This window comes from Micromesistius poutassou (genome assembly GCF_964030765.1).
Source record: "Micromesistius poutassou genome assembly, chromosome: 7".
Lineage (NCBI taxonomy): Eukaryota > Metazoa > Chordata > Actinopteri > Gadiformes > Gadidae > Micromesistius > Micromesistius poutassou.
The window spans coordinates 17,361,865-17,381,832 of NC_140277.1; the positions used below are offsets into that span (position 1 = coordinate 17,361,865).

General features: G+C 44.8%; 2 protein-coding genes across 3 annotated transcripts in view; both read left to right on the plus strand.

Moving 5' to 3' along the window:
* The first annotated feature begins 217 nt into the window (after positions 1-217).
* Positions 218-2,615, plus strand: znhit2 (zinc finger, HIT-type containing 2). The gene is made up of 2 exons (XM_084470719.1): positions 218-356; positions 725-2,615. The coding sequence occupies exon 2, from the start codon at positions 751-753 to the stop codon at positions 2,506-2,508; it is 1,758 nt and encodes a 585-aa protein (XP_084326845.1). The 5' UTR covers positions 218-356; positions 725-750; the 3' UTR covers positions 2,509-2,615.
* Positions 2,616-2,967: 352 nt separating this feature from the next.
* lrpprc (leucine-rich pentatricopeptide repeat containing) overlaps positions 2,968-19,968 on the plus strand; it is a 34,211-nt gene continuing 17,210 nt past the window's right edge. For both annotated transcript variants that reach the window (XM_084470338.1, XM_084470339.1), the window contains exons 1-14: positions 2,968-3,197; positions 4,340-4,542; positions 4,888-5,010; positions 6,747-6,868; positions 7,013-7,071; positions 7,244-7,330; positions 7,427-7,553; positions 8,882-9,026; positions 9,474-9,628; positions 10,016-10,121; positions 11,777-11,884; positions 16,716-16,834; positions 17,006-17,096; positions 17,908-17,977. In XM_084470338.1, the coding sequence (XP_084326464.1) occupies positions 3,019-3,197; positions 4,340-4,542; positions 4,888-5,010; positions 6,747-6,868; positions 7,013-7,071; positions 7,244-7,330; positions 7,427-7,553; positions 8,882-9,026; positions 9,474-9,628; positions 10,016-10,121; positions 11,777-11,884; positions 16,716-16,834; positions 17,006-17,096; positions 17,908-17,977 (1,694 nt within the window). In that variant the 5' untranslated portion in view covers positions 2,968-3,018. The remainder of the gene's footprint in view (positions 3,198-4,339; positions 4,543-4,887; positions 5,011-6,746; positions 6,869-7,012; positions 7,072-7,243; positions 7,331-7,426; positions 7,554-8,881; positions 9,027-9,473; positions 9,629-10,015; positions 10,122-11,776; positions 11,885-16,715; positions 16,835-17,005; positions 17,097-17,907; positions 17,978-19,968) is intronic.

A 19,968-nucleotide genomic window follows, 5' to 3' on the forward strand; every position in this document is an offset into this window, starting at 1 on the left:
ATTTTTTAAAACATTTTTTAAAAGGATACATTATTAAACATGTATTATTTCTTTCTGCGGCACAATTCGTCCTCCAAACCTTTCCATAGCCTTTAGATAACTTATCATGACAACCACTTGAATTAAGTCCACTCAGGTAGGAACCTTCCTCAGCAGACAGACAGTTCCACTCGAGCCCTGGTGTCATTGCACACTGGTGTCATCAAGCAGCGTCCGTCCAACGTGTTGTTGACGGCGAATCAAACCATCACAAAGATACCTTGAGGTCCATAACATTGGGTTCATAATATTATAACAGATGCCGAATAATTGGACAGTAAGCAATCAAAAGCTAGGCTTTCGTTTCGGATCCTAAGGTAAGTGTGTGGCTGGTTTAAAGATACGTACTCAACATGCTTTATTATATGGTGTATATATTATGTATGTTTCTATTATATCGTCCATGTTGTAAAGTTAACGCTACTTTTCACACAATATACAATAGGTTTACGCCAGAAACGTACTAACGATTACAACAGCAACAACAGCACCTACCGATCCAAAAATAAATTGTCTTCCATGTAATTGTATTTAAAATAATGATTATAATAGTTTATATACGATTGAGAGCGAAACATTGCTAAACTTGCCCGCCACAAACAACCTGATAAATAGGCCTAGCCTAGTAGCCTATATATATAATTGGTCAGGATTGGTAACTCCAGTTTGTATTCATTGTCCCCAGGTTCCTACTTCCACTCCGCTGCCAGAATGAATCATCTTCTGAGAAAGAGGCTTCCTGCTTCTGTGCAGAGTCTTCTGACTGACTTTGGCCCTAAAGAAGAGTCTCTCTGCAGCGATTGGACGGATTCTGAACCTGACACCGTTTGCAACGACGGAATTCTCCTTCCCTCCAGAAAGATGTACAGCAACGAAGAGTTTCTCACCCCGGCCAGCACACGTCAGCCCCAAGATGATCTCACTACTTGCAGTAGTAACACAAACCAAGGCACAGTGTGCGGATTGTGCAAGTCAAAGCCTTCCTGCTACACCTGCCCTCGATGCAACACGCCCTACTGCTGCCTCGCGTGCTACCGGGGTCCCGATCACATCTCGTGTTCCGAGGAGTTCTACAAACAGTCTGTTCTACAGGAGCTGAAGGACATGGGGGAGTCGGCTGCTGGCAGTAGAAGGAAGATGCACGACATTCTTCTGGGACTCAAACAGAAGGCAGAAGAGACAGACGGAGGAGGGATGGGGAATGTTTTCCTAGAGGATGGTTTAGATGATCGCGAACATGGACAGGCGGAGGTATTGGAGCTGCTCTCTAGGTTATCTGAGTTTCAGCAGTCAGGGTCAGGCGATGAGGGAGAAATAGAAGGTATTTTAAGAAGACTGGAAGAAATTGGCGAAAGTGATGATGGAAACGCAGAGCTGCTGGGTGCAGGCTGTGCTGGAGACGTAGATGATGAGCCTGAGGAAGCGCAGGACTTGGCTGACAGACTGTCAGAGTTAGATATTGACTCGCTCTCTGAGGAGGCAATGTGGGGACTTCTGAACAGCCAGGAGAAGGAGAGGTTTGTGGATTTGATGAAGGGCAAGGGGCTGGAGCAGCTGGTGCCCCTGTGGAGCCCGTGGTGGGAGGTGCATGAAGAGGGACGGGGGTCCATGGTAGAGGTGTTGGGGGAGGAGGAGGAGAACGTCAACGGACAGACAGCGGGGGCTTCAAGCTGTGACACAACCCAAAAGACCCAAGAGGGGTTAGATCATATCAAAGACAATACAGCCTTAGAACCAGTTCTGATTGGTATTGAAAACAAAAAGAAAGGGCAAACAAACAGAGCAGAACATGCAATGTTACCAGCTTCCACAGTACCTCCAATTTCTGCCAAGATCCAAAAGCTTAGTTCTCTATCTTCAAATCCATCTCCTCTTGTTCGCTATGGATTGGTGAATGCCCTTTTCGGCTATACCTTCACTCTGACCTTGTTCAACGGCGACGTTGATTCATTGAACCACGAGGTCTGCGATGCGATCCTAGACGTGTCCGAAGCCTTGAACTCCAACAAGGTTTTTGAAAGCCTTCAGCAAGCCTTAGAATCTGGGGAGGCTGCCACTTTGGCTGGGGGATACTTTGACAGGGAGGACCCCTATGCTAAAGACCGGGCAGTCGGGGCTGTAGCGCACATTATGACTGGAAGAAGTAGACAGGACGCTGCGGGCTACTGCCTGGCGGCCTTCAGTCATCTCCGCACAGCGCTGTCAAAGGCCAAAGCCACCCTGCCAAAGGATGAGGTGGAGGGGAAGAGGAAGAGGTACTTTCTCGCAGGGAAGAAATGTGAATTCTATCAGGCCTGGGTATCCGACAACGGGCCACACCTGCGCTCGTTGGCCGTTGGGCTTTGGCAGGAGCACAGTGACAGAATGAACCGAAGAGAAAACCTGGAAAGGGAAACGAGAGCTGTTGAAGCTAGCTGGAAGAAAGGGAAGAGGAAGGGCAATGGCCCCCTGATTAAAGAAATAAATTGATACATACTCATTGACATACTCACTTGTTCAGTAAAATAATCTATACATGTGTTTTTAAACAAAAACAATGCATATTTAAAATTGTTGAATAAAATATAGTTAACATGCTTTCTTGTGAAATAAATCGTCTTTTAAGTGGGTTTTAATCGTATGATGTATGTGATAATGTATAGGCCCTAACATATAAATATTATATTACATGAGCGGTCCTAAACATGTTGGATGCTGATTCTGTCCCCTTGCTGTCTTTAGGGTGACGTCACTAATAACAGCCGTCCAGCATGACAGTACTGTTTATGTATAGATATATATTTTGTATATATATATATATTTATATATATAAAATGTAATACATATAACATTTAAAATATGATAAAGATTATGTATACATACAGTATATCAATATTATTATATTATTATATTATATACCAGTAAGCTTCCAACGGTCTCGGCTCCTGCGCGTTGACTGGTCACGTGTCCCGGAAGTCTTTCTACTGCTGCGACGAAAACATGGCTGCGCTCTTGAGATCGAGCCGGTTACTGAACTTCTCACCTTCTGGCGTACTGAAAATAACAGGGACAAAAGTCACCGGACCGCCACTGAGTCGGCTTTACAGTGGAGCTGTCGGCGGCCAGAGAGCTGGAGTGGGTTCCAGACAGTTCACCCGTTATTCAGAGAATGTCTCCAGGTATGGTCGCTGTGCGCTGGTCCACGCTGGGTCCGTGTCATTGAGGGTCAATGACAGCCAGGCTGGGGCATCTCAACACACGCAGAGTGGAGTAAAGGCCTTGTGTTGAAAGGCACATAAAGTATGCTCAATGGAAATATTTGGTCGAAGCAGTCACAGGCCTTGATCAAACGCACGTTTATTACGGTGTTCCATTGGGCTTGTTGTGTAATCCTATTTGACTGACTGTTATTTGACTCTACGTGCTGTATCGCCTTCAACAAGCATCTTGTGAACTTGAACGTTTTAACATATTTTCCGTTAGTTCATATGTAATATAGTCTAGTCTATATATCTTCATGTTGCTGAGGCTCCCAGACAAAAAGGTCCTGGGTTCGAACTCCAATGCCCTTGAGCATGATGCCATGATGCCATGATGCCAGCTCATTGGTACATAACAGAAAGGACACATTCTCTGTTTGTTAGTCAATTTAATTTGCCCTTCAATTTGGTCGCTTGCTCGTGCAGCACTACCTGTGAACTGCACCTGGCATGCTTTAAAAGGGTGTTTTACCAAATGTAATTTCACCGTTGCCAGGTATACCTTTTATCTAAGGAATCTGTGGTTGAATCTGAAAGTCACTTTAGGAATGAATAAGAAAGAATAGGAATACCCATTTAGAGGAGTGTTGGCTTATTTAGATAAATCTTTACTCAATCTTTGTTTTGCTCATCAGCCATCTCCATTGTGATGTAAGTAATATAAAAGATAAAAATAAAATACTGCCAAAAGAATTTCAAAACCATTAAGGATGAACAAGTCAAACACAAACTCTGTCGATAGCAGCTTTCATAACATAACCCGCCCTGGTGGGTTATGTTATCCCCTACGCTACTCAGTCGTGCGTTGTAGGCTGACAAATTAGACATCATTGATGATTGAGAGCTATACGCAAAAAAAACGAAGTATCTGATTCGATAATGACTGACACGATGGGTCTGGCCTGACGATTCAGATTTGACCATGCAAAGTATTAAGTAATACTTTGTAAAGTCAAGAAGACTCCAATTGTTCACTTTCAAAATGTTACCCTCCTGCTCTTTTCTGCGTTCCTTTTCATTGACAACTTTGTCTTCTTCATGATGGATCTTACTCCCCACAGACAAGCGTGGCCATATGTGGCAGGCAGCGTGCGAGGTTATGCCCTGGCCACGGAGCACAAGGAGGATGGCAGCCTGGGGCTGCGTTCCAAGCAGGCCCAGCAGTTTGACTGGGCCCTCGCCAAGCTGGACAGCTCCGTGAGGAGGACTGGCCGTGTCACCAAAACACTACTGCTGCGCATCTTCCATGACAACTGCCGGACAGGTGTGTGTGTGTGTGTGTGTGTGTGTGTGTGTGTGTGTGCGCGAGCACGCGCACGTGCTCGAAGAGAGACAGATTTGTGTAGTGGTGTAATTAATGAATGGGCGAAATCTATTTAACTTCAGGTTGTATGTCCTACCTCGACCGTTGAAGGTCGATATGTGTGGAGCTCTGCCCTCTAACTAGTACACTACTAGTGGCTTAGTGGACATGAAACATCATCATTAAATGCATTGATTTATTGTAACCTGTGTGCTCAATATTCAAAGCGCCCCTTCCATCAATCCCAGTCTTGTGTTTGTTAGTTTTCTTATTCTGTGCTTGCGCCTGTCGTCCCTGTGTGTGCAGGCCACCCCAGTGGGAACCAGGCCTTGCTCCTGCTGCGTAGCTGTGGCTCCCTGCTACCGGAGATCCCTATGGCAGAGCGCACTGAGCTCGCTCATCGCTTCTGGGAGAAGCTGCAGGAGCTAGGTGATAGGTCTTACCACTTACTGCGGCCATGACGACCTCATTCACCTCTACATTTAGGATGACCTTATGTGACAGATGAATCTGCCACATAACACCAAATGAAATGAGCAATTTCTTTCCAGCATTGATGAATGACCAAATACAGGCTTGCATAGTGCAACACATCCCATGGCCTAACTCTGCTGCCTGTATCTCTCTGCATACTCAACAAAAACTACAATTCCCATCGTAAACAAATTTCATCACACGATGAGGCTATGGCCAGTTGTGGCCATATGTTAATACAACATTTTATGAACAACATATTATGGCTGTATTTGTTTGGCTTATCAGTTTAAGTTTAATACATGTTGTATAAATATTATATACAACATCTATATATACACACAGTATTATGTTTTTTTTTTTTTAATCTATTACTCTAAAGCAGTGGTTCTCAAACTTTTTCGGTCACCCCCCACTTTGGACAAGGGGGGATGTTCAAGCCCCACCTGCCCCCATCGCCCCAACACAACGCTAACGAAATACGCCAAGCTTAACATCTCCACATTTATTGAAGTAACATCAAGTTACATCATGTTGTATCTAAATTCTAACTCAATAACGTCAAATAACAGCAAGTTCAACAACAAGAGAAAATAAAAGTGCAGCTGTGTCATGACTTGTACCAAGTTCAGAAAAAGAGAAAATAAAAGTGCCACTTTGCAATCTGTTAAAAAAAAAAAAAAAGACGAGCAATGCATTTGGCAAGACAGGTGAGCAATTGAACTCATGAGACCTATACCTGCATGAGTGGCTGCAAAGCTGCAAGCTTAAAATGTTCAAATGTAGGCCTATTTCAAATAAAAAAAAAATCATTATTAGTGACGCGTCTACAAAATATGCGAGCAGCGCCCCCCCGGCCGAGAAGAGAGCTGGAGTGTCAGCGGACACGCTATGGGACGGGGAGGACTCCAGTGACGAGGCTCAGCATCGGGACGAAGCTGCTGCTCGGTTACAACACCTAAAGACGACTCTGTCGGTGTGTGATCGCGGTGGCGAGAAGCACGGTCGTTCGTTTCCCAATATCGCTCAGATTGACAGATTTATCCTCGCCACCCCTGCTCAGTGCATCCCGCGCAGCAAGAGAGCGAGACTTCTCCGGTGCTGGATCTGATATTCAGGTCGGATGTGGTTTTAAGTTGTGCGGGTATAAGGACGGGTGCGGGTTTGCAACATGAGAGCCGTGCAGGACTGCTCTGCTCACCTCTCTCTCCGTCCCGCTCTGCCTCTGGCTCACACACGCTCCCCCCCCAGCCTCCGCTCTTCCGCTCGCGTCACTTTTTAAAATCCCCTTCAGAGCGAAACATGTATTTGCCACATCTTGCTCCGACTGTTTTTGACTGACTAATTTTAAAATGTTTAGCCACCCTGGCCTACAGGCAGGTTAACGAGCACAGCGACGCGGCGCCCCCGATGTAGAATGACGAGTTGGAGCGCGGCGACAGCACTTATTTTATAGCATGTATATATCTTATAGCGACATTCTGCTTGAAAATACGAGATATGACTTGTGGTCCATATCGCCCAGCCCTACTGTCAAGCTTTCACTCCTACCATAAGAAATGTGGAGTTTTCAGTGAAATTTCCTCCCGTTTGTCGCGCCCCACCTGTCACGTCTCTGTTCCCCACCAGTGGGGCGCGCCCCACACTTTGAGAACCGCTGCTCTAAAGTGACGGCTGCCTATTCTTCTTAGGGGCCATGTATGACGCCAGCCACTACAATGCCCTGCTCAAGGTTTACTTGCAGAATGAGTTCAAGTTCTCACCTACTGACTTCCTGGCCAAGATGGAGGCGGCCAATGTCCTGCCCAACAGAGTATGTATTGCATAGAGAGTGGCATACATGTAATGCTCTTATTTAAGACTTTACATAGGGCAATTGATCTCCATTGAACATTTTTTATTCAGGGTGGTTGAGCTCAAGTTGTGTGATAAAATAATTAAATCTGTTGTCATCCAGGTAACCTACCAGAGACTGATCGCAGCCTACTGCCACGAGGGAGACATCGAGGGCGCCAGGTGAGAACACTGAATCTCACGTCCATCCATTCCCACGATTACATTTTGACAAGAATGTGTAGTGATGCGTATGTTTGCCAACCTTTTAAAGTCTTGCATTTGGACAACAATATGAGCCGTAGACCAGTGTAAATATTTTCATCATATGTATGTCCAATATTATTTCTTTTAGTACAATTTTGGGTTTCATGAAGAGCAAAGATCTAGCAATCACAGAAGCTGTGTTCAACTCGCTGGTGACAGGCCACGCCCGCTCAGGGTGAGTGTTTGACATTGCACATTTTCTTAATCTACATTTCTATGTCTTGAACTTTAAAACACCTAAAGCTTGTGTTCCTTGTGTGCAACAACGCAGTGACATTGAAAGCGCCAAAAACATCCTCCTTGTGATGCGAGGAGCGGGGATCGAACCGGGGCCTGACACCTACGTAGCACTACTCACCGCCTATGCAGAGAAAGGAGACATCGCCAGCATCAAGCAGGTGGGGATTGACTTGTCATGTTTCCTTCATAATCTGAGGTCCAAACAAAAACACTGAACACAACAAAATGTTCTTTATAAGGCTAAGTGTGGACAAGAATTAGGCGATACAATACAAGTCACAATAGACGGATCTGACTTGGCCCATCGCTGCTCCGATCAGGTGCTATGTTTTGCAAGTATGATGGTTTATGGACCACTTGCAAATAGGGGTGGGGAAAAAAATAATAATGAATCGATTCAGGTAAGACTGAGGATTACAGGATTACTGAACCACGTAAAAGTCACAAAAAATGATACCTAAGTCAATGTAGTATTAGTTTTTAATAATAGGCCAACTAATAGGCCAACCAAATTAGTCCAATCTTTTAAATGTAGAACTGATTCCGATTGTTTGGGTGAAGCTTTAGGAAGCTTCTCCTGTGTCTGATGGAGAAGAGGGTTGACCAGATACACACTGAGATGCTGAAAAGGCAGATGGCATGTTGCTGTATTCTTCAACATGCTCGACCTCGCCGGTATCATGCAGATTTTCTGCACGAGCAATGCATGGGCAAAACAACTCCAGGAAAGAAATTAATCTTAACTGATCATAAAGGAACTGGTAACGGATCAAAAGGCAGCAAGCAGAGGGGAAAAGAAAGCGGCGTGCCCACTGCCTGTCCAGCACCCTAAGACACAAGGTATTAGGAAAACAGTCCCCTGGGTCTGAGGGCATGTGCGTTGTAGGTACTGTCAACACGGTGATAGTAACATGTTAATACTTGTTTAGAATTCAGTCAGTTTAAGTGAAGGCCTCATTGGGAAGCCTGAGAAGGTATTTTATTAAATGTATCTTTTAAAAACAATTTTATTTTAACCTCTTATTTTGTTTGCTGAAGTTAAATGGAAGTAAATTATTTTAATGTATTTGTCCGAAGACATAGTGTATATTTTATTATTGCTTACCATGGACCCCAAAAAGTCTCAACACTACACAATAATAATAATAATAATGTGTAACATTGCTTTATTCATAGGCTATATTTGAGATTGACGGGACACATTCAGGTGTTACGGTAGTCAAATATCAAAGACGTCAACTTTATATGTATATATAAACCCATTAAACATATAATGGGTGTCAGTCTGTGTGAGATTAATGTACTTGTATTATATTGCTACAAACCATCTATTAACATCGATAAAACATGCGCCGTGAATCAATATAATATTGGGAATACACAAATGATTAACGTTCCAACATCTTTTTCTACCTATTCAACCCATTCCCTCTCCCATTGCCCTCCCTTGCTGTCCCTCCTCACCACCCCTCTCATCTCCCTCCAGACCATTGAGGTGGCTGAGAGTGCTGACTGCAGCCTGATGCACAGAGACATAATGCAGGTTATCTTCTCGCTGGCCAAAGCCGGATACCAGCAGCACGTCCCAGAGATGACTGAGCTCATGAGGCACGACAGGGGCTTCGTGCCAGGTACCTTCATACATGTACTCACTCACTCACACGTCTACGGCCCAAGTACAGATCTGGACTTTCAAACAAGTGTGTGTGGTCTCTGTTCCATGATGAGGCGGCATGTGGCTCAGGAGGTAGAGCGGGTTGGCTGGTAACCGGAAGGTTACCGAGGTGTCCCTGAGCAGGACGCCTCACCCAGACTGCTCCTGACAAGCTGGCTATCGCCTTGCATGGTTGACACCGCCGTCGGTGTGTGAATGTGTGTATGAATGGGTGAATGTGAGGCAGTAGTGTAAATCACTTTGAGTGGCCACTGGTTAGAAAAGCGCTGGATAAATGCAGTCCATTTACCATTTTACCAAGACGGATGAAATGGAAATGAACACACAGCGGACGACGAGGACCGCAAGGGTCCCAGCCGAACTCTGAGCATGCTAAACACTGAGCATGTTGTTCTCTGTGCAGATGCTATGAACCTGTGTCTAAGCCTGATCACTCAGCGCATGGAGGACACGGCCTTCGGGATCCTCCAGAGCTTCCCCGCGCTGCAGGGGGAGCACAGCACAGACGGCGCCAGCCTGGGCAGCTTCTTCCTCAGACACTGCGTGCACATGGACATGGTAGGCCCGCACGCCCACATGGGTCCTAGACCTGTACATGTACATCTCTATGGACACACGTTTGGAGCACCTCCAAAAATAATTATCAATGCTGCTGTCGGTAAGTTGGAGAGAGACGTCTTTTAAAAAAAAATCACAACCCAAAGAATATCTCAGTCCCTGATCAAGATGGGATAGCTGAACCAATTGGCACGGGGAATCCACACACTGCTGTGGACCAGAAACGAGGCAGGAGAGTTCTAACATTGAAAGTCTCAGGCAGAAGCATTTCACTCACTGTACAATAGCTGACGGGTGGCTCTGGCATTTTGAACAAACATAATGAGTCATGGTGCGCTACGCAATAACACTCGCAGAAGCTTACTTTTGTACATTTTGTGTACGCAGCCCGTGGAGAAGTTGGCCCGCTACTGCAAGGAACTGCAAGAGTCTAACCTTCATACCACACCACTACACTTCACCCTGGCCTGCGCCCTCGAAACAAGGAAGACAGGTACAGGCACACACACACGCACGTATGCCCGCACGCACGCACACACACACACAAAGGTTGTATAATTGAATATATCTAGAATAAGGCAGGTTATAATTTGTGTGGAGATTATACCACATTTATAGCCTGGAAATCCAGACCCACATCTAGAAAGCTGTGGGGTCTGGCAACGAGTCATGAAAATGGCCCAACTCGAGGGGCGGCACCAAGCATGCATTTGAAAATATCACTGCACGCAATTGGATAACATTACGACCAATCAGAAGAATACAAGGGGTGACGTATCCAGACCAGCGGAGCTAACCAATAGATAAGACTCTTGCCGTATCTGGTCGGTAAAACAGCAACGCTTTTGGCCCGCCTATATCAGATACACCGATGTGATTGGTTAATGTTCTGGGCCAGGGGAATCGGGGAGTGAGTATATTACTCGTTCACAGAGTGACTCGCTGAGCAAATTCAAATTGTGCTCTCGCAAGAACTCTGGATTTCCAGGGTACCACATTTACTCAATATAATAAATGTATATATAAATCTAGTAGTATTGTGGGCCAATTCACAAGTAACTCAACCTTTTGGTAGTTGTATCCGTTTCTCTGTAAATTAGTTCTGACTATAAAATATATAAACACAAAACGAGTTGTTGTTACTCGGAGACTCATTCACTCTGAGAAAAATGCACTGAATTTTTCCATGGACATATTTTGCTACCCCGTCCGCTAAATTCACATGCATTGTTGAGCTGGAAGCACCATGTTATTGGATCAATGGCAACATAATATCATATTGGACAATTTGTCAGTAAAGCAAGGCGGTCATGATTTATCATAATCAGATGTGCCGGTCTCCATGGAGACCCCACCGGTGTTAACTAATCAGATGTTCAGTTACTAAACCCAAACTTCATTGAATACGGACTTCTATGTATACCGCCCGCTTACGTCATCAAATAAAGTAATATCTAAACATTGTTACTGTTGCAAGAATGTACTTAGGCAGTGGTAAGCAACACTACCCCATCATGGATCATTTTCCAATAACTATCCATGGTTTCCTATCAGAGTTTATTCCTTATACATTATAAACCTTGTGCAATCAACTACATGATCAAGACGCTGATTTAAAGCTAGGGTTGACAATTTCGTTTTAGAAGCATTTTTTGTAATGTTACAATGTTGTTACATTACAATATTGTAATGTTGAATTTCTCTTACTATACCGATCTAAATGACAACATCAAATGCTGTATCAAAAAAGTAATACATTCTGTTATCATTGGCTGTTGCAGGCCTATGCTAAACCCGTCCAATAATTAAATGTGGGTGACTGGATCGTTTCGATGGCTCATCTGTCGGTCTACCAATGACCCGAGTCTTTCACAAGGCTAAGCAGACCTAGAGCTGCCCGTGTGTTTTTGGGGAGTGGCTTTGGAGGGAGGGATTGAGGCGAAGAGAAGAGATTTTTCCTGCTGGATACTTTCAGAATCCAGCTAGCTGTAGCTTGTTTCTCACCTATGTCATCTTAATCGTCCTCCACTTTGTTGCCATTTTAACACAAAGGCTACAGTTGAGATGTTTTGGACCTCTTCGGACTGCTTTAACTGCATACTTACCGAGTCCTTGCAATAACAATTGAACTGATTGTCTTCTTTTCAGATATGTGTGTGTCCCTGATGACGGTTCTGAAGGAGCAGGGTCTGCCTGTTAGGCCTCACTTCTTCTACCCTCTCTTCACCCAACATGTTAAGGACAAGAACACAGCAGGTACACACACACACGCAGAGAAACGCACACAAGCCTGGAAGCCATTTATTATGTTATGTGTTCATCTTTTATTTTTATCAAGGCTTTTTCTACACGTTTTATCAATGTATTTTGCTTGTGACGAGCAATTCATCTATTGCCATCAAATGTCCTCAGACCGGTTTAGTTCAAAGATTTGCAGCGAAACTGCTTGAAAATAAAACGCAAGATAAAGCTCTGAAACTGAGCCGATTTGCCAGTGCAATCTCATTGAAGATTAGCATTATGTATTCATAGATATATATTTTTGTTTTATAATTATAATTTTATATAATTTTATATTAAATTTTTCAATTTGGTTTCAATTTTTCACGCATTCTTTCAGTTTCATTAAGAGGAGATCATCCCTAAAATATGTATATTAAAAAAGATCACTGACCGATGAAGACACCCTTGTCAGAAATCAGGACATATTTGCCCGATGTAGCCCTGACACATGCTCTCAAGTATCAGCTCAGCAATCCCAAGTGCTCCGTCAACTCTCTCTTTGGGCTCTTTCAGATGAATAAGTTATGGTTTTCTTTTTCCGCCTGTCACCTAATTGACGGCATTGGGCCGGCAGGGGTAGACCACCCCCCCCCCCCCCCCCCTCCATGCTATCACACACACACACACACACACACACACACACACACACACACACACACACACACACACACACACACACACACACACACACACACACACACACACACAGGCAGGCAAAATCTTCCTTGCACACCCAACTAAAACACAAAACGTTTCAACACAGAGCAAACTTCATTTAGTTGTCACAGTGCTTAGCAGATGGCGGAGAAGCAGGAAGCAAACTCTCACTGCCTCCTTGAAGATGTTGGTCTTAGCCCTCATCAATGATGTACTCTCTAATTCTCCTCCATGTTTGTGTTTGCAGAGCAGGCGTGTGTGTGTGTGTGTGTGTGTGTGTGGGGGGTGGGGAACGGACTGGCGGGGGCGTGGTTGGGTGTGCAGGTGATGTGATTGATTCGGAGTGACTTCACTTCATGTAAATGCCGGTGCTCTGAGGGAGTTCACTTTGGATTACGCGCACCGCTGTGCACGGCCAATGCAATATTAAGCGCCGTGTCATTTTTTGTCTACAGGTGTCACTAGTGGGTAGCAGCCAGAGCTGAGGAATGGCCAGGGGGGGGGCTTTGTATTTTGATGAGGTGTGGCTTTGCTTTAGCGGGAGCATATGCTCGGCCACGCTCCCCCCCCCCCCCCCCCGCCGCCGCCAGCGAGGCACCACTTGTCACGGTCGGCGACACAAGGCTCTCTATCACGTTTGACGTGACCGTGCAGGAGAGAGACTGAGACAGAGGGAGTAGTGGAGGAAGAGTGTCTTGTGAGGCTGTGTTCCTGGTTAGTGAGAGCTGTAGAGTCGGCCGTGGTTCTCCTTCTGTGTGTGTTCTGTCAGCCACACTCCTCCACAACCCTTCAAACTTTTCCCTTACCCGTCACCTGTGGATGCTTCAGGTTAGGGTTAGGTTGACCGGGTGGGTTTGTCGCATGTGGTTCAGGCTGATTTGAAGGAATGGGTGACGGGAATACATGAAATATTTGGGCAAAATCTGGTTATGCTTTTTTGAGTTTTTGGTCATATATATATATATATGTATATATATATATATACACACACACACACACACACACACACACACACACACACACACACACACACACACACACACACACACACACACACAATATATATACAGTCACAAATGTATCCCTAGCCCCTTTTGAGAATGGTTCCAAAGACCGCCAAGTGTAGTCTTATTTTATATTTTTTGATAGATTGAAAGACTATGAGGGAAATGAAGGGCGACAGACGGAGCAAAAGGAGGAGATGTGACAGGTACTTATGGCCGAGAGGGTAGGAGAAGAGGACGGGACCAGTTCACTCCCCTCCTCCTCTCCCCCCCTGTGTGACGGCTCACCCGGAGACATGAGTCTGATGGTGATATCTTGTGACCTGTGTTAACTCCCGGATGTGTGGTACATGTTCTCTCCAGAGTTCTGCTGGCTCTCTTGGGCTCTACATTCTGTTCCCCACCAGTTATTTTTTAAACGTTATCAAAGACTATAATTTTGTTTTATTATAAATGTTGTTAATAGAGAATTAATAAATAAATAGGGATCTGTCAGACTGGTTCGTAGTCTGAATAGTCTGACTCAGTCTTAGTATGTCTGAATAGCTTTGCATTGCTTGGGCAGAGTTTAAGTGTTAATGGGAACCCATCATTTTACTCTTATGATTGTCAACGTACAGATCTAATTTCATCACCGTTGGTCAAATAAGACTTTTGGAGAAATCGGGAGTAAATCCTATGTTTTTGCCGGTCGGTGCCAACCATGTGAACCTTCCACTCTGCTCCAACCGAACCAACCAAAAGAATGCCACCGCAGGTTGCATTCTTTTCGTGAAGTCGGTGTTCCTTTTTAGTATACACTTCAATGTCACAACATCGTTCGTTATCAACGCACACAATGACTGAAGGTTACTAAAAAAGTATCACAAAGTTGTCGTGGGTCGTAACCATGGGGATAATTTGCCCCCAAACCTAGGTAGAACTCCCCGCCCAAAACAACAATTTTAAATGTCAAAAGTGTTCAGCTTATTTAGAATTCAGAACCAGAGCTGAAACATGGGCTTCTGTTACACTTTAAGAACAATGTTGATGAGTTCACGGGGCTGCACCCAGAGGATAAAGGGTGAGTTCACGTCCCCTACGTTCACTTGGCCTTCACTGAAAGAGGGTCTTAAAAAAATGTCTTCCTAAAAAAACGTCCTGTTGGGAAGTGCTTGTTATTAAGAAACGGGGAGAAAGCACAAACAGGGAGGGGCGGTCCAGTGTACATTTATACCTCCTCCACAATCCACTTGTTTCCTATCCGTCTGGCTCAATGTGAAATGGATCATGGATTATTCAGCAGGAAGACAACACAAACCCTTTTCATAGACAAAAAAAAGGGCAGATGAAGGAGATGAGAAGGGCAGGAAAGGACCAGGGAACGGAAGGATCCTCCATTGAGAAGAGCCAGATCACCAGTGGTTGTTTCCTTTTTTTTCTGGGTGAAAGCGTAGAGTGTGGGCCCTGGAGAGGGGATGAATGAAGGAGGATGTTGGGGGGGGCTGGATGGTGAGCGGAGTGGTCCCAGGTAGCTCTACCTGGGTAATGCAGGTTCTAATGGCGTATAAAAGCACAGGCCTCGTCTTTTATTCATGTACAGAGAGTCTGTCAGGTGTACACACGCTTCCCGAGAGAGAGGGGGGGGTGTGTGTGTGTGTGTGTGTGTGTGTGTGTGTGTGTGTGTGTGTGTGTGTGTGTGTGTGTGTGTGTGTGTGTGTGTGTGTGTGTGTGTGTGTGTGTGTGTGTGTGTGTGTGTGTGTGTGTGTGTGTGTGACAAACACATGGTCCATGGAATCTGCCCAGCACTTACGGTAGTTTGCTGAGGTCTGCATGGGAACAGTGTGTACAGCGGGGCGGTCTGTTGTCATTTCCTGTGCGTGTGCGTGTACAGCATAATGCAGAGGGACACGTTGATGTTTCTGTCATCAAACTCTCATAGCGACTTGCATGGAATTGTGATGCATGGCTCATTTAGGCCCAAGTCTTCTGCGAGGCACACTCTCAGGCATATGCAAAGTGTGGCTGTTCAGTATGCACACATACTGCCACTCTCTCTCTCCCGGGCATATTGAGAGTGTGTGAGTGGCTGTTACATATGCATGCTGCTGTTTTGGCCACATCCCTCGGGGCGAGACCTTGGGGTCCGGGCTGGGGAACGAGGGGACGGGGTAAAACTAAGTGTGTGTGTTTGTCCACCAGTCCAGCCAAAGGCAAACTAGGGAGCATCAATTAGTGTTCTCTTGATGTGTTGTGTCTGTCTCTCTTCAACTCAATGGGTGATAGAAAATGTGTGGCAGCGTTTTTCTTGGGCCCGTATTTAAACCGCTCCTCTACTGCTGTAGGCTGATGTGTGCGACTCTGTGTGTTCAGTGACTGCATGATTTACTTGAGTTACTTTCAACCTCCCCTTCACTTTTAGCCAACTAATACATAACGGCAACACAGGTTTACCGTTGGGATCACCTCCGGGAGTTAACTACTTAGAAAGAGTCACTTCTTTTGTAGCACTTTGTTTCCATGCAGTTATAGCATTGGACTTGTTTACAAGTTGCTGTCTTATTAAAACGACTAAAAACAAAACAACCATTTACAAATTTTGTACAAGTAGTAAGGGTGGGAATCACAGGGTACCTCACGATACGATACGCAATACATAGTCTACGATACCGATAAAATATCTTGATTCTGCAATAATTAATATATTGTTAGACAATCCTATAACGTTACATCACGATATATATGTCTAACGATGAATACAAAATGACTGTGAAAAGGTTTTTATTTTGGTCTTTATTCATGTTGAGTTTTTCAGTTACTTGTGTCTGGTTGGTTAACTCCCATTCAAGTTTCCTTCCTTCATGTGTTGTGCTCCACCTCGAGGAGCACGACACTCACCTTATTTCATGAATTAAAATACCGATATTTGGGGCGATACATCCTATCTAACACTTCAGGAATAAAGGAATATATTATATTTTTTAACATATCATTTTTCATATCATACAAAAATATATCTATTTGGCGCCAGTGCATCGATTTCGAAGAAGGGCGACGATATATCGCTGTATCGATATTTTGTCCCCCCCCCCCCCAACAAGTAGTATACCAGAACAAAGGTCATTCTCGTCACACTTTTCAAAGCGTGTTTGTGTGTGTTGCAGGCGTCCTGGAGGTGGTGAGGGCCATGATGCAGCTGCAAGTGTCCCCTGCTGCTGAAACCTTCACCAACTACATCATCCCTGCCTTCGAGAGCATCGAAGAAGCCCGCAAGGCCTTCAAGGTGTGTGTGTGTGTGTGTGTGTGTGTGTGTGTGTGTGTGTGTGTGTGTGTGTGTGTGTGTGTGTGTGTGTGTGTGTGTGTGTGTGTGTGTGTGTGTGTGTGTGTGTGTGTGTGTGTGTGTGTGTGTGTGTGTGTGTTTGACGTGTTTTACGTGTTTTGTCTCATACCTCAGGATGAAGGATTAACGCTGGAGTCGGAGTACTTCCTGTCTGCGGAGGTTCGCTCTGCAGCTAGTAGCGACCTAGCCAAATTCTACACCATGAGTAAGTACTGCCCCACACACACACACACACACACACACACACACACACACACACACACCCTGTTTTTCTGCAGGAGCTGCAGTTCATATTGTGATTGTATGTCCGCATGGATGGTGTATCAGCTGCAGGATGATTGGTCCAAGGTCCACACAGACACCCACTCACCTCCCTGTGCCGTCAGCAGGCATTTATGAGTGGAGGACATGAGTGTGACTATGTAGAGAGATGGAGGAGAGGAGTGTGACTGTAGAGAGATGGAGGAGAGGAGTGTGACTGTAGAGAGATGGAGGAGAGGAGTGTGACTGTAGAGAGATGGAGGAGAGGAGTGTGACTGTAGAGAGATGGAGGAGAGGAGTGTGACTGTAGAGAGATGGAGGAGAGGAGTGTGACTGTAGAGAGATGGAGGAGAGGAGTGTGACTGTAGAGAGATGGAGGAGAGGAGTGTGACTGTAGAGAGATGGAGGAGAGGAGTGTGACTGTAGAGAGATGGAGGAGAGGAGTGTGACTCTTTATTCAGCTCTTACAACTTGATTTAGCCTCCATTAGCCGCTCTTCCACTTGAGTGCATGTACCCAGCAGGTTTATGGGCTGGGACCGTTTAACCGCGCTCTGACCAGAAAACACCACTGTGAAGTTTCATCGCAAATTCACCAATGCTGTCAGCTTTATCCCCCCATTATCAAAAAAGATGTGGAATTAATTGGTCATGCATTAATAAATATCAATGTCAAAACTGGTTCCCTCATCGGTTCTGCAAGTGTTGTTAGTTGATGTCTTCCGTTTGTTTGTTTGTTTGTTTGTTTGTCCCCAGTCTCTGACCCGGCCTTCCCAGTCATGGAGGTTGGCAGCTTCCGAGGCAGCCTCACCGCGGGCTTCAAAAAGTAAGTTAATTAGAGGAACCGTGTAAATAATTTACATTAACATATTCCTCCAGAATTTGCCATACAATACCTGACGGGCATTTATACAGTGGCTGGGAGCGCGATGGAGGTCACAACAGCAGATGTTATGGATATGACATGTGCAGCTTAGCACGCATGTCATTTGTTTGTGCGTTTGTGTTTATGTATGTATGTGTGTGAGTGAGGCAAGCTGCAAGGAGAGAAACTCTCGTCACACAAAACGCTCACACACACTCCGGACACGGCCTCATGCAAATGGAGCTGTGGTCCCTCCGCGCCCCAAAGCACCGTGAGAGTTATGCAAATAAGCATATGGCTGCTGCTCCCACCAATAACCAGACTCGTGCTAATCCCAACACCCCTTCCAACGTCTGAAACACAGATGCACACGCAGACAGCCTTAAGCCTAAAGGTTGTAATGTGTAGGGCCGTGTTTATGAATATTTACAGTTGAACGCCACGCACATGCTCACTCCCAAGCTGAATATGGAGGCCTTTCCATAAAGACTTCTTCTAAGTCAAAGATTGGGCCCCTTGGTTCACTATGATGTGTTTTAAGCTTTGCTAAACCAGCTAAACAGTAGGCTTGTTGAAAGGGTACTGTACTGTTTTGATGGCCCATTGTTTATGATCGGTCATGCTTGCTTATTGTATAAGTCCATAGATAGACCCCCGTGTAGCCAGTTTGCTCCACAGCTCAGATAGACACCATACTAATTACTAACAGTCACAAAATGAATATTCATGAGCAAGCTACGAAATACATGAATATATCTTTATAAGCGTAATTTTTAAAAGGGGGACATTTCCACAGCCAGGCCAGCGGAAACTGGGCCTGTCCCAAGAAGAAAGGGAGGTATGATCCCCTAAAAGGCGTGTCTATCGCAATGCTTACATTTAGGAAGTATAGGAACAGTAGCAAGCATTGGAATGTTAGTTATCAAGTTAGTAATATTGATTTTGGTTTTGTCATTGTTTAGTAATGAATCATGAAATTATTTGTCATTATGGGGAGACAGTGTTGTGTTTGAAACTGCAACGGCCTTTCTCATGTGAGACATGGCAACCACAGTTTTCATTAAACTAGAGTACGGTATATTAATGTTGCTTTAAGATCAGCACTACAACTGTCTTGAGTCCTCTCAATATGGCGGCGTATCAGCAGCAAAAAATGCCATGACACATTCTGATGGACAAGCCCTATTTTATAAATGGTCAGTGGGTAAAGTCATCTGGGGGTAGGTGTGTACCATACCATTTTTCTGCTTCTCTGCCCGGGCAGTTTGAGTTACAATCTATTGAAACCCGATCCAATAAAAAGAAAAAGTTTGAGATCCTAGGCAGAGATTCCTGATGAATATTTATTCATCCTTAAAAAAAAGTTAGACGTCTAGTCTACCATTGTTTGTTGCAATGTATCGACTAAAGTTAATAAAGTTTGACTCATTAGCCGGACCCGACCCCACTGTCAAAGAGAGCATAACATCACGTCAGTATTTATGGCCAGCTTGCTCATTATGCCCCGTCACACAATTGCGTCGGTTCCCCTGATTGAGCCGCCTCGCCACCGGTGTGCAGCCTGCACCAAGCCACGTGATGTCATATTTTATTTATCCATGGACCTCCACTCTAAAGTGACCCTTTGACTTGACAGACAGATCAAGTGAGTTAGTTTAGTTGTTTTCAATGCCAGGTTTTGAGGAGGAGGCTCAGAGCAGCTCTCATTGGAGAAAGGGGTCAGTGAAGCAAATATGTAAAAGTACCACAAATACTTTATTTGAGTGGTTCTGAATATCGCTTAAAGGCTTTTGTTTGCCACTTGAGGAGGAGGCATATATAGAAAAATAGAACCGGATTGATTGCTTTTTGAGTCCTCATAACAAGATAAGATCTTGTTATCGTGACATAACCAACATATGCATCTCATAGCAAGGACCTTTCGCCTATACAGTCGCAACCTTGTCTGAAGT

What these genes read in the sequence shown, in the direction of transcription:
- znhit2 (XM_084470719.1), top strand. Translation starts at nt 751, where the DNA reads ATGAATCATCTTCTGAGAAAGAGGCTTCCTGCTTCTGTGCAGAGTCTT.